Source organism: Erythrolamprus reginae, chromosome Z, assembly GCF_031021105.1.
Source record: "Erythrolamprus reginae isolate rEryReg1 chromosome Z, rEryReg1.hap1, whole genome shotgun sequence".
NCBI lineage: Eukaryota > Metazoa > Chordata > Lepidosauria > Squamata > Dipsadidae > Erythrolamprus > Erythrolamprus reginae.
This window is the reverse complement of record NC_091963.1, coordinates 43,053,343-43,067,135: the sequence shown is the minus strand read 5'-3', so window position 1 is coordinate 43,067,135 and position 13,793 is coordinate 43,053,343. Positions and strand designations below refer to the sequence as shown.

Here is a 13,793-nt window from a genome sequence, read left to right as displayed (position 1 = left end):
ACTGGTAGTTATAAGAGACCCTCTCAGGTATCTGCCAGCTAATATAAAAAAACAATACAATATTTAAATCCCATCAATTTTAAGATGGTAAAGGAAGTGAATGTTTCAATTTTAATTTTTAATATGGTAAACAATGAAAAATGCAACCCATACATTCTGGTTCCCCAGCTGATACCAGTGTAGTCAATCATATTATAATTTCTTGGAATTTTGTACATATAGCCTGTGTCTATATTACAATTCACCCTGAAAGTGACCACTTCATATTGACTTTTTGATTAAAATAAACCTTGATTTATTAGAAGTAATCCATTGTCCCAATAACATTAAAACAAAGCATAGAATGAATATAGAGCACTCATATCAAGATCTAGCTAAAATTATGTCTGAACTATTAACATAGAGTCCAGTCTCAGATATATACCCACATTTGTTAAGCTGATGACTGTTCTGGTTTCTGGTAGAACTTTAGCTATTACAAATAACTCTTACTAAATGCAGTATTTCATAAACAAAGAAACTCCATCTTTATTCTCTTCCCTTCCGTATTCAAAATACAGTTCATACTAGCACATTCCTCTTCCTCCCGTTATCTTTAATTGCATTCCACATGCATTCCTCCCAGCCTCCTCCGTTTAACAAGATTTATGTACTCACAGCATGATTCAAAAACAGCAGAAATGACTGTAAAATAACACAGAATGCATTTGCTTGCTTGGGAGCTGAACAGAAACACCTTTCATTTTAGCCCTACAACATTGAAACTCCACCCTGATGTTAGGTTGCAGTGACCATCTATGTTTGTGGTTTGATGTAAAAACTCATTGTGAGCAATCCTATAATGCAACCAAAGTATTGGATTTCAGAAAAACAAATTTTAATGCAATGGGGGAATATTTAGATAATGAATTAAAGGGGAGGGATAAAATGGCAGGAGCGAGCACCCAGTGGACGGTATTAAAAAAGGCCATCTTAAAAGCCACTGGACTGTATGTAAGACAAATAACTAAAGGTAAAAGGAAGAAGAGACTGCTATGGTTTAGCAATGATGTAAGGGCTATAGTCAATGAAAAAAAGGCTGCCTATAGGAGGTATAAAGAGTCTGGAAGTATAGCTGATAGGGAGGTGTATAAAATTAGACAGAAGGAGGCGAAACAGATAATATATGACAGTCTCAAAATGGGTGAACAGTGCAGTCAGGCGGTAGGGAAAGCAAGTAGGATGCTTGGCTGCATAGCTAGAGGTATAACAAGCAGGAAGAGGGAGATTATGATCCCGCTATATAGAATGCTGGTGAGACCACATTTGGAATACTGTGTTCAGTTCTGGAGACCTCACCTACAAAAAGATATTGACAAAATTGAACAGGTCCAAAGACGGGCTACAAGAATGGTGGAAGGTCTTAAGCATAAAACGTATCAGGAAAGACTTAATGAACTCAATCTGTATAGTCTGGAGGACAGAAGGAAAAGGGGGGACATGATCGAAACATTTAAATATATCAAAGGGTTAAATAAGGTCCAGGAGGGAAGTGTTTTTAATAGGAAAGTGAACACAAGAACAAGGGGACACAATCTGAAGTTAGTTGGGGGAAAGATCAAAAGCAACATGAGAAAATATTATTTTACTGAAAGAGTAGTAGATCCTTGGAACAAACTTCCAGCAGACATGGTAGATAAATCCACAGTAACTGAATTTAAACATGCCTGGGATAAACATATATCCATCCTAAGATAAAATACAGAAAACAGTATAAGGGCAGACTAGATGGACCATGAGGTCTTTTTCTGCCGTCAGACTTCTATGTTTCTATGTTTACCAAATACATCACTCCAGTATTTAACCCATTCCTGCCCTTAATATCGTCTTCCAAACACCTGTTCCTTATGTTTTTGGATCCTTCTGAATTTAGCATTGACCCAGTGAATGTCTGATACTTCCTCGCTAGATTCTGGACTCATAGCAACAACCTGTGGCTGGCCTGCCACCTGTTCTACTACCTGTAACCCCGGGCCCACCACTAATTCATAAACACTATCTGTATCAGAGTCCTCAAGTTCTTCAGCATCCTCCAATTGACCAGGAGTACGTACAACAATGACCATTCAAAATTATTATGGCTTTAAAACCCCTTGGTAAAGTTCAACAGCTAGATTTTTCTATTGAATGTCTTACCTCGCTCGATTTTGATAATTCAATTCAATTCAATTTATTAGATTTGTATGCCGCCCCTCTCCGAAGACTCGAGGCGGCTCACAACAACAATAAAAACAGTATAACAATGGAACAAATCTAATAATAAAATTACATTAAAAAACCCCAACAATTTAAAAAACCATACAACACATACATACCAAACATAAAATATAAGAAAGCCTGGGAGAGATGTCTTAATTCCCCCATGCCTGGCGAATATAGGTGGGTGTTGAGTAACTTGCGAAAGACAAGGAGGGTGGGGGCCGTTCTAATTTCCGGGGGGAGTTGATTCCAGAGGGCCGGGGCCGCCACAGAGAAAGCTCTTCCCCTGGGGCCCGCAAAACGACATTGTTTGGTCGACGGGACCCGGAGAAGGCCAACTCTGTGGGACCTTATCGGCCGCTGGGATGCTGTCAAAGAGCAATGAATTTGACATATAGATATTCAAACAGGCTTAAATAAGGTGTTCCCTTCAATGAGTGTGGGTTTTTTGGGGGGGTGTTTGGGCGTGAGGTTTTTTTGATTTACCTGTTGCTACATGCTGATTCAATATTGACCCGAACAGTACAAGTGTAACAATCAGCACATAGCAACAGGTAAACCAAACCCACCCCATCCCCTCTCCCCAAAAAACCACACTCATAAAAAGAACCCCTCAAATGAGAAAAAGTAAATCAATCACAAGTTTCAGACCTATAAAAGTCAATATTTACCCAAACAGTACAAGTGTAATAATCAGCAGGTAGCAACAGGTAAACCAAAAAATCTCCCCCACCCCCCAAAAAACACACTCATAGTAAGAACCCCTCAAATGAAGAAAAGTAAATCAATCACAAGTTTCAAACCTGTAAAAATCAATTAATCACAAGTTTCAGACCTGTAAAACTATTCAGATCAAATAGACCCGAAACAATACACGTGTATAATTACCTTTTTCTGGAAAAAAAATTAATTTCGTTTTTCACTTGTTTATGATCAAGCATGTTCACATATAGTTTACTAATGCAATAGGTATTAAAAAAAACACTTACAGTAACTAAAATCAACATTTTTTTAGACCGGGTCAAATAGACCCGGGAACAGTACAAGTGTATAGTAATTGCGTCCAGCAAAAACTAAACAAAATAAAAACTCTCAAGTGAGACAAAGCCATGTAATTTCAAGTTTCAGATATTGCAGGGAAAATTTTTTACAGGATCTCAAATTTTGTTTCGGGTCAAATAGACCAGAACAGAACACAAGGTTAAACTCTTTAACAAGAACAAAAAAATTACAGCTGGCCATTGACTATAGATAACAGTTCTTAGATGTCAAAAAAATTAAAAGTATTATCTCCCCCTTCTTCCGTTGTTCACATCTTTTAAGTCAAAAATAAACAATACTTTTACAGCAAACGATTGAGAACTTTTCCTCCATACGTATCAACACAACAAATAGAATCTGTTCACTTAAATATACATAGAGGATAGTTTTCATGATCAGTTGTAAGGTGAAGAGTTTAGGGAAGATGTATGGCAGGATATATGGAAGAATCCTCTGCCATTAAATTAGTTTTTTCCTGCTAGTACAGGTAGTGCCTTCAATGCTGAAATTTCAATTAAGTCTACATAAACTTAAGGTACATTAAAGTACCTTAAGGTAAATGATGAAGTACATTATCATTTACCTGAGATAATTCTTGACATTTCTTTTGTTAAAATGTTGCTGCCATTCTAATTAATTATTGCAAATATACACCCAATGCACCATTTCAATGTAAAACATTTTCAGAGCATATTATTCCATATTTGTGTCTGTGTGTGTGTAAAATAATAATCTAATATAAATCTGACAGTCAAAATATGACATTCATTTATTATGCTTTATGTAATTACCTTAAATGCTGACTCCAAACCTGAACAATCAAGAAAAGCCACACAAAAAATTGCTCCAAGATGCCTTTCAAATTCCAAATTTTTATGTTTAAAATCAGCGTAGTCTTCTTCAAATTCCTGTAGAAGACAAAATCCATAGCACATAGGTTTAAGATTAAAAATAATTACATTATATTATCAAGAAAGGAAATAACCACTATAAATTAGAAAGTTAGTGCCAACATGCTAATGATTCTCTTTCCTTTAACTTTCTATCAGACAAGAATAGAGAAGAAATGGCAGACAAAGGGAGAATAAAGTTTGTAATGTTCACAACTTTAGGAGACAAAAAGAACAGTATCCAGGATTCAAAGGCCTTAAAATATTTGTACTACCCTGATCTTTTCACAAAGAGGAAAAAGCTGTACTTGGCAATCAGATACCTGACTACAGCTGTAGTATTTTGGAACATCATGTATTGAGTTTCTCTTAAAAGAAACAGAAGGATCCCCAAATTCAAAAGTCAGGCTTGTCTCATTTTAAACAAAGCCCGCCTGCGCCGAACTCCAGAGCCCATCAAAACGTCCTAATGGATCACCAATCCTATTCATACTGGGTGGGGCTTATCACTGTGTATACCTGAATGACATCTGAGCAGTTCTTCTTGGAGAAATAACCTGAACTAGTCAAGCAGTGATAAACATTGCTTATCTTTCAGTATCAAGTTATTTTTCCAGCCATTTTTTCACGCTTTATTATTTAATATTCTAATTTAAGTTGTAGCAGCCATTCTTATGTTCATTTATATTAGCTTTTAAATCAAACAAGTCGCATAAGAGTAATTGTGCTATACTATATCAAATTAATAAATTATACTAAACAGGGCTCCCTTAAAAAATCTTCCTGAGTATATTATAAAATTGCTGTGATTTGCTAATAAAAGAACAGCAGCATCAAAAACTTTGGATCACAGAAGTGATTTTCCTGAATATGTAAATGCAATCCAATAATTACATTAGAGAAGAAAAAAAACAATTTCAATCAAAGTTGCAATCCGATGTATTGACCTTTTAAAAGAGATAAAAGGGAAGATTGGGACACCACGAGAAGCTTGTGTAGTGCAAACCTGCATTTTGGGAAGATCATTTGCCCCATCAACTGGGTGCAGTGAACTTGGAAGCCCAGTGCAGATTGATTGTGACTGAAACCCATCCTACCCCTACCTCTGGATTCAAGGTATAATATTTGGCACTAGAAGGTAGAGAGAAACATTGGGTAGTATAGGCCATAACATCAAAATTGCAATTGGCAGAATATTATATGTGAGTTTTATGTATAATAGAAATTGGAGTTATGGTAGTATATGGGCTATGAAATACGTAGTAGAGGGTTTCAAATCCTTTGCTACCAGTTTGCACACATGTGCAATGCTTCTGCGTATGCGCAAAAGCATTCTTGGGTGGGTGAGCATAGCCTCCAGCCACTGGTGCTACCAGTTCTTAGAGTCAGGCTTAGGAGAAACCCACCAATGCTGCTCAGGGAAAATTCCCCCCTTTTATTAACAGAAAATGCTATTAAAAGTTTAAGTAATCTTCCATTATCTGAAAAATATTGGATTATAACACTGGCATCAAATAGAGAAAGACTGTTCTTCAATAAACAGCAGAAATAGGTAGTTAAGAAATTCAAGCTCAGCTTGATAGGAATTTCCAAGTTCAAATTCTTCACACTTTTTCTTGTGTTTTTAAATATAATCAACTTTATTTTTACAATATATCTCACAACTTGACTTTCTTAAATTTAAAAAAAATGGCACAAACAATATGCTACATGAGAGATTACCATATTGTTGTAGTCTAAGGGGTCATACGTTTTCTCTTTAAAAGTGTTACAAGACTCAATAAATTCTTCGTTCAATTTGCATATTTGAGCATTTAAACTTTTTCCTTTGATTCCACCAAATTCTAGTTTCTCCAACTTTTCAAACTCAAGCATGGTAACAAAAATATTCTGAAAAGATAAAAATAATCATTAGCAATACTCATTTAATGAGTTTATCTCCTACTGAAGTACGCAATATTTTGACCCATGTCGATTGGTTCATAAATTGGAATAAATGTGTCGTTTAGAAGGCAACTACTACATTTCCGTTTTCTGATCTCTGAACTTGATTATTACAGCTTATCTTTGTGTATAGGGGAGATGGAAATTACAGAATAAATAAAAAGAGAGAGCGCATTCTTTAGAACAAAATCAAAGAAGTGAGTCTGATCTGAGATACCAGGTTCTAAACCTCAAGTGTTAGAAAAACGAGTCTTCTCCAGTACCAATTTTACAACCTTAGATCCTGACAAATCAATATTCAGACTTTAAAATCTGCAAGGGTGTCTTAAAGTTATGTACAGGATTAAATGGCAGAGTGCCAGTTTATTTTGTAGCCAAGAACCTGATTGTCATATTCTGAAACAAAGTCTTTGATACCTGCCTAGAATGCTTTGAGCCTTTTCTTTGAACCTTGAATGGGACTACCATCACATTTTTTAAATTGGTTTTTGACCAGGATCATATAAATCTGCGTGACTTCCTGGGATAGAATAGAATCATTCTGGCATCAATGGCTAAATGCTTGCTGTGCAGGGCTTATTATTATTATTAATCACCATTACTTTGGCTTTAAGAAATTGTTCTATAATTCTGGCTGTATGGGATCAAATCCGACAAGATTTCTCCTACAAACAGGATACAACATGGAAGGTATATGTATGCATGATGGTGAAATAAAACTGGGCAGAGGACAGTCCTAGGGAAGAACTCTTTAACCTGTTATCCATCAAGCTTTTATGAACCCTGTTGCATCTTCTGCATTTTGTGTCCACCTAAGATCTTCTAGGAATGTGGGGGTTTAGTGGCTAAGATGTTGAGCTTATCAATCAGAAAGGTCAGCAGTTTGGGGTTCTAATCCCTAGCATCACGTAACAGAATGAGCTCCCGTTACTTGTCCCAGCTTCTGCCAATCTAGCAGTTTGAAAACATGTAAAAATGTAAGTAGAAAAATAGGGACCATCCTGATGGGAAGGTAATAGTGTCCCATGTGCCTTTGGCATTTACTCATGCCAGCCACATGACCCCTGAATCAGCTTAGAAACTATTTATTTATGTATTAATTTTATTTATTCATTCATTGGTTTATTCACTGATTTGTTTGTTTGTTTGTTTGTTTGTTTATTGGGATCCATTCTTTACTTATTTTTACGAATAACTCAAGGTGGTAAAGATATCATAAAAATAACATTTAATTAAAGAAAGCTACACCCTATGTAACACTAATACTTTTGCTATTTATTTATTTATTTATTTATTTATTTATTTATTTATTTTGTCCAATACACAATGACGGTTTTAGTGGGTATATATCTATATACACATAGTAAAATACATGATGAAGGTTATAGAGGAGATACTCAATAGTAAAATATATCTAAGAAATAATAGAAAATAGGATAAAGTAATACAGTGATACCTTGTCTTACAAATTTAATTGGTTCCGGGACGAGGTTCTTAAGGTGAAAAGTTTGTAAGACGAAACAATGTTTCCCATAGGAATCAATGGAAAAGCGATTAATGCGTGCAAGCCCAAAATTCACCCCTTTTGCCAGCCGAAGCGCCCATTTTTGCGCTGCTAGGATACCCCTGAGGTTCCCCTCCATAGGAGACCCCACCTTCGGACTTCTGTGTTTTTGCGATGCTGCAGGGGAATCCCAGCAGGGGAATCCCAACATTGCAAAGACAAGCGCTTCACTGGCAACGGAAGTCCGGAGGTGGGGTTTCCCATGGAGGGGAGCCTCAGGGGAATCCCAGCAGTGCAAAAACGGGTGCTTCGCTGGCAATGGAAGTCCGTAGGCGGGGCATCCCAGCAGCGGTGGTGGGTTTGTAAGGTGAAAATAGTTTGTAAGAAGAGGCAAAAAAATCTTAAATCCCCAGGTTTGTATCTCGAAAAGTTTGTATGACGAGGCGTTTGTAAGATGAGGTATCACTGTATAACATATCAATGAAAGAATAGAAGAAGAGATATAGGAATAGAAGAAAGGTATAGGAGATATAGGAGAGCATAGGACAGGGGACGGAAGGCACTCTAGTGCACTTGTACTCACCCCTTACTGATCTCTTAGGAATCTGGATAGGTCAACCGTAGATAATCTAAGGGTAAAGTGTTGGGGGTTTGGGGATGACACTATGGAGTCCAGTAATGAGTTCCACGCTTCGACAACTCAGTTACTGAAGTCATATTTTTTACAGTCAAGTTTGGAGCGGTTAAAATTAAGTTTAAATCTGTTGTGTGCTCTTGTGTTGTTGTGGTTGAAGCTAAAGTAGTCGCCAACAGGCAGGATATTGCAGCATATGATCTTGTGGGCAATACTTAGATCTTGTTTAAGGCATCTTAGTTCTAAACTTTCTAGGCCCAGGATTGAAAGTCTAGTCTCATAGGGTATTCTATTTCGAGTGGAGGAGTATTAATGGACTTTTTCAAAAAAGCCCTGACTCTAGCACTAAAAGAAAATATATACAGATAATTTATAAATTTGGGAGTTGTAATTGTAAATCATTTTTCTTCTCTTTCTCTGTTTCTCCCTTGCTATTGTGTAAAGGTTGCTAAGTTATTGTTACAGAAAATTCCACATAATTTTTCAGAAATGTATTCCAACAGTAGTTTTAGTGGATAGAAAGATAAATAGTACCTCTATTTTCTCCAGGCGATTTAAAAACATATCAAATCTGCCAAATACCATCTGTGGTTTAAAATCCCAAAATCTAACTTCTTGACTGCTAGTGAAATAAGTTGCCATTTGTTTTCTTTCGTTAAAAAAAGCATCCTTAAAACTTCTTAAAGTCTTAAGAGCACTTTGTACTTGTTCCAAAGTTTCTTCTGCTTCTCTTTTCATAATATCCTCTGGTGAAAGATACAATGTAGCCTAGGGTGAAGAATAATGCAATCAGATGTATATATGTATCTATATAAAATATAAATGGCTAATGCAACAATGCATTATTATTCGTATACTTCTTAAAATACCTGGTTATAATTCATCCTAAAATCGGAAAGAATAATTTTAAACATCTATCACAAAAAAGTGATGAAATAGATTTCAATTTCATTTTGCCAGTTTTATTTTATTTATTTATTTATTATTTAGATTTGTATGCCGCCCCTCTCCGCAGACTCGGGGCGGCTCACAACAAAGTGAAAACAATTTACAACAAATCTAAATTACTATTTAAAAATATTTAAAAGACCCCATTTTCTAAACACACATACATACAAACATACCATTCATAAATTGTATATGCCCGGGGGAGATGTCTCAGTTCCCCCATGCCTGACGCCAAAGGTGGGTCTTAAGGAGCCTACGAAAGGCAAGGAGGTAGGAGCAGTTCTAATCTCCGGGGGGGAGTTGGTTCCAGAGGGTCGGGGCCACCACAGAGAAGGCTCTTCCCCTGGGGCCCGCCAATCGACACTGTTTAGTTGACGGGACCCGGAGAAGGCCCACTCTGTGGGACCTAATCGGTCGCTGGGATTCGTGCGGCAGCAGGCGGTCTCAGAGATATTCTGGTCCAGTGCCATGAAGGGCTTTAAAGGTCATAACCAACACTTTGAATTGTGACCGGAAGTTGATCGGCAACCAATGCAGACTGCAGAGTGTTGGTGAAACATGGGCATACCTAGGTAAGCCCATGACTGCTCTCGCAGCTGCATTCTGCACGATCTGAAGTTTCTAGTCTTTCATCTTTCATGCTCGCCATCCTTATGTTTCTCATCATTAAACCAAGTTCCTAAATTACATAGTATGTATCATAATGCACATTTCTTTACTTCTCCAACCTTGCAGGTGTCTAGGAAGTGTAGGCTGGATAGAACTCTTAAACAAGTAGATACTGTCAACAATGTAGGGGAAAGCCCTTTTCTAGGCGCTGTACCAGCGGTGAGTTGCTCCCAGTTCAGCCCGGTTCTAAGAACTGTTAGTGCTGGCTGTTTGAGGCTCCGGCCCCCTGCCCAGGATGCGCTCGTAAACCAGTAATAAAGGGTTTTAAAATCCACTACTGTGCTGTACGCATAGATCTCTAAAAGCAAGGATATGTTTAAGTAAAGCTCCTTCCTTGACTTTAATTCTCAGGCAATTTCATATAAAAATAGGGTGCATTGCATTCAATTTATTTGTACTTAAAATGTTATTACCTGATGAATGAACAGATTGCAGAATTCCTGCAGTAGAGATATGATTCGTGCTGGCACGTTATAAAATTTGGAATGACTCCAGATCAGACAGATGGTATGAAACAGAGGAGGAATCAAAATATGTATCTCTGGAAATTCACTCTCTTCAAAAAACTGAATATATCTTTCTAAACTTTTAAGATACAATTCAATATCTTCAGCTTCAATAAGTGCTATAGAAGAAAGAAAGAATTAAAATGCTTTGTAGTGTATTTGCCTAAACAATCTAGAGTATGTAGTGTACTTATCTATACTCACTTTTAAAAGAAAATTATGATCTTCTAAGGATAGTAATCAACTTGGTCATAGATGTTATTCAGAGACAATTAGGGTCTATGTTCCAGTAACATAAGGAGACAGGAAAATAAAATTGTCTGCATCCTGTTAAACTGGAATCATAAAGACTGTCCTATTGGTACAACCAAAGACCTCCATATTTTTTCTTCTGATAATGCAAGTTTGGTAGTTGGCCCAACTGCTTGCCAAACATTATATGACAATGCATTCAAAATTTTAAATGCAGTTTTCCTGATGAAAGGTTAACTTGCAGCTGTAAACTAGTGTACTTTTTTTTTCAAATTGAAAAAAAGAAAAAGAAAAGACAATGATGTAATGTTCTGCTTAATAAGAGCAATATGAAAATGAATCATCTGCTTTTGGAACAGAGTATCTTATAAAAATAACATGTATTTTAATGATTTTCCATTGACATTTCATGTAATTAATATGTAAAAATGAGACAAAATTTTTAAAACCATTTTAATGTTAGAAATAGATTGCCTGCAAGTAACAGCTTCAAAATAGTGTTTACAAGAAACATTGTATGTTAATTTAATTTTATATGTATATAGGGAAATAACTAAATGCAACATAGTGAAGTGTGGCATATTGCATAAGACTGACTTAATGAGAGTATCTCCCAAAGCAATATTTTCATACAAAATTATTGTGATACAGTAAAAAAGAATATGGATTTGATACATTTTATACATTTATATAAAATATAAATTTATTTCAAATAAACTTTACCATTTTCTACATCCTTATAAATATCCTGAAAAGTTGGATAATAACTGCTCTTCTTGATATTTAAGATTCCAATCAATTTTTGGATAGTAGGGCTCTTAAGCTGGAGTTTTAAGAGAGATTTAATAAATATATTTATATTTGCCACATGACAATATGAATTTTAAAAAGACTCTGAAAAGGTCAAACAATCATATTTCATAAATGGCTCAACACAAATCTAAAATGAAAACTCAGTCATTTTAGCATGCTCAAGTCTTTGACTATTCTCAAACAGAAATAGTTGGAAATGGCCACAAAGGCTTTATTTTCCCCTCAAAAAGGTTGAGTGATTGTTATTGCATTAATTCTTGCTCCTGCAAGTCTTATTTGTCAATTGATCAATTAATTAAGCATGCAATTTCACCTGTTTTAGCCCCTGTGGACATAATTAGTTTTATCAAAATTATTCAAGTCCTAGCATGAACCAGACAGTTTGATTGCAATCAACTACTGGTAACTGATTTGAGCATTCATGGAATATATGAGGAAATCTACATCCTAACTTTCATAAAGGACAATCAATTGTATTTCTATCTCTATAAGTATAAAGACTAATATTCAAAGAAATTTCAGTTAAGATTCTTATCTGTGCCATACTGTATGGCTGAAAGCCACTAGATCAGGGATGTCAAACTTGTGCTGTCATGGAGTCGTCACATGACATATTGTGACTTTCCCCCCTTTGCTAAACCGGGTGTGGGTGTGACAAGGGAGTGACACATCCGGCCTGTGGGCTGTGCATTGGCACCCTGCACTAGATGAACTGAAGCCAATTAATCCATGCTACATGTTCAGAAATGTCTGGAATGATAATATTTCTAGCCAATTTCTAGAATACAACTGAGAATAGTAGTTAATTGATAATGAGTTATCAAATTGTTTTTGGCTCTTGGCAACCACCTAGAGAGATTCTTCTCCATAATTATCTGTCCATTACCTATTATTTCAAATCTATCATCCCCAATGCAGAAAACTGTAGTGGCCATTCACTTATTCAACATGATAAGGCATTGGGTGAGTTTTTCAATGAGCCGGGGTGGCGCAGCAGGTAGAGTGCTGTACTGCAGGCCACTGAAGCTGACTTGTAGATCTGAAGGTCAGCGGTTCAAATCTCATCACCAGCTCAAGGTTGACTCAGCCTTTCATACTTCCAAGGTCAGTAAAATGTGGACCCAGATTGTTGGGGATAATATGCTGACTCTGTAAACCACTTAGCGAGGATTGTAAAGCAGTATATAAGTCTACGTGCTAGTGCTAATGCTATGTTTTAATGTATAGAACAGATAGGATGTTTATGAATATTGACTAGGAAATTAATACTAGGGGAAAAAATTCTTTGAAGATCATCTAGATATACATTAACTTCTGAATCTCCATTTCCATCTCTGCCTTATCTGAAGAAGCATCTTTTTTCCAGCTGTCTACTAGTATTTTTCCAACAGCCTGAAAAATGTTACTTTAATCTATTCTATATTCAAGGATCATTTTTAGTATATAATATAGCTTTCTTGGTCTCTTTTTTTTGGAAGTTCATTTAATAATAATAATAATAATAATAATAATAATAATAATAATAATAATAATAATAATAATAATAATAATAATAATTATTATTATTATTATTATTATTATTATTATTATTATTATTATTATTAATTAGACTTGTATGCCGCCCCTCTCCGGAGACTCGGGACGTCTCACAACAACAATAAAAACAATATAGGTACAAATCTAATAATCAAAACTATGACTAAAACCCATTATCTGTGTTGTGGTTCCGTCTGAGGCCCCTCCGGGAACGGCTGACCTTCTGTCGGTTTCCAGCTCAGAGGGAGAGGCTGAGGAACAGGAGGTGCAGACAGACGAGGAGGAGGAATCCCAGGCTGAAGAAGAGGGAGGACAGCCAGAGTCCCACCAGGGGGAGCTCTCCCCAGCAAGCAGCCTGGATTCCTTAGAGGAAAGTGCACAAGCCATAATTGATCTGCGACAACGAAGAGCTACTCAGAGACGGAATCAATTGGCTAAATACTTTCAGCATTAAAGTGGCAACAGCTGGATTTGGGTGTGGTGCTCTTGGGAAAGGCTAAAAGGCAGACCCACCCTTCCTGGCTTGTGGAGTTTTATCTTTGAGAGTCGTGGGACCTGACTGTGAACTTTGACGTCTTGGAATCCTGGTTTGTGCCTTTGACTATTGAAACCTTGGGGGGGTGTGCCAGCAAGAAGCTTGCTGTATTGTCTGGACATCAGGACCCTGCTGTACCGTATTATATCCTGTCTGTTGGGAAGAACAGGTTTTCCTCTGTGCTTATTTTTTCCAGTTATAAAATACTTTTGGCTTTTACCAGAGTGTCTGACTGTTTTTTCCAGTTGGTGTTGAGGTCTGGGGGAACCCAGACAGAACAATC

At 36.5% G+C, this 13,793-nt stretch overlaps 1 protein-coding gene across 3 annotated transcripts in view; it reads right to left on the bottom strand.

Annotated features, from left to right (window-relative positions):
- DNAH11 (dynein axonemal heavy chain 11) overlaps positions 1-13,793 on the bottom strand; it is a 213,708-nt gene that overhangs the window by 182,851 nt on the left and 17,064 nt on the right. For all 3 annotated transcript variants that reach the window (XM_070727462.1, XM_070727463.1, XM_070727464.1), the window contains exons 5-9: positions 11,350-11,449; positions 10,282-10,493; positions 8,786-9,019; positions 5,892-6,059; positions 4,071-4,187 (exon numbers count right to left, since the gene is read on the bottom strand). In XM_070727462.1, coding sequence (XP_070583563.1) covers positions 4,071-4,187; positions 5,892-6,059; positions 8,786-9,019; positions 10,282-10,493; positions 11,350-11,449 — 831 coding nt within the window. The remainder of the gene's footprint in view (positions 1-4,070; positions 4,188-5,891; positions 6,060-8,785; positions 9,020-10,281; positions 10,494-11,349; positions 11,450-13,793) is intronic.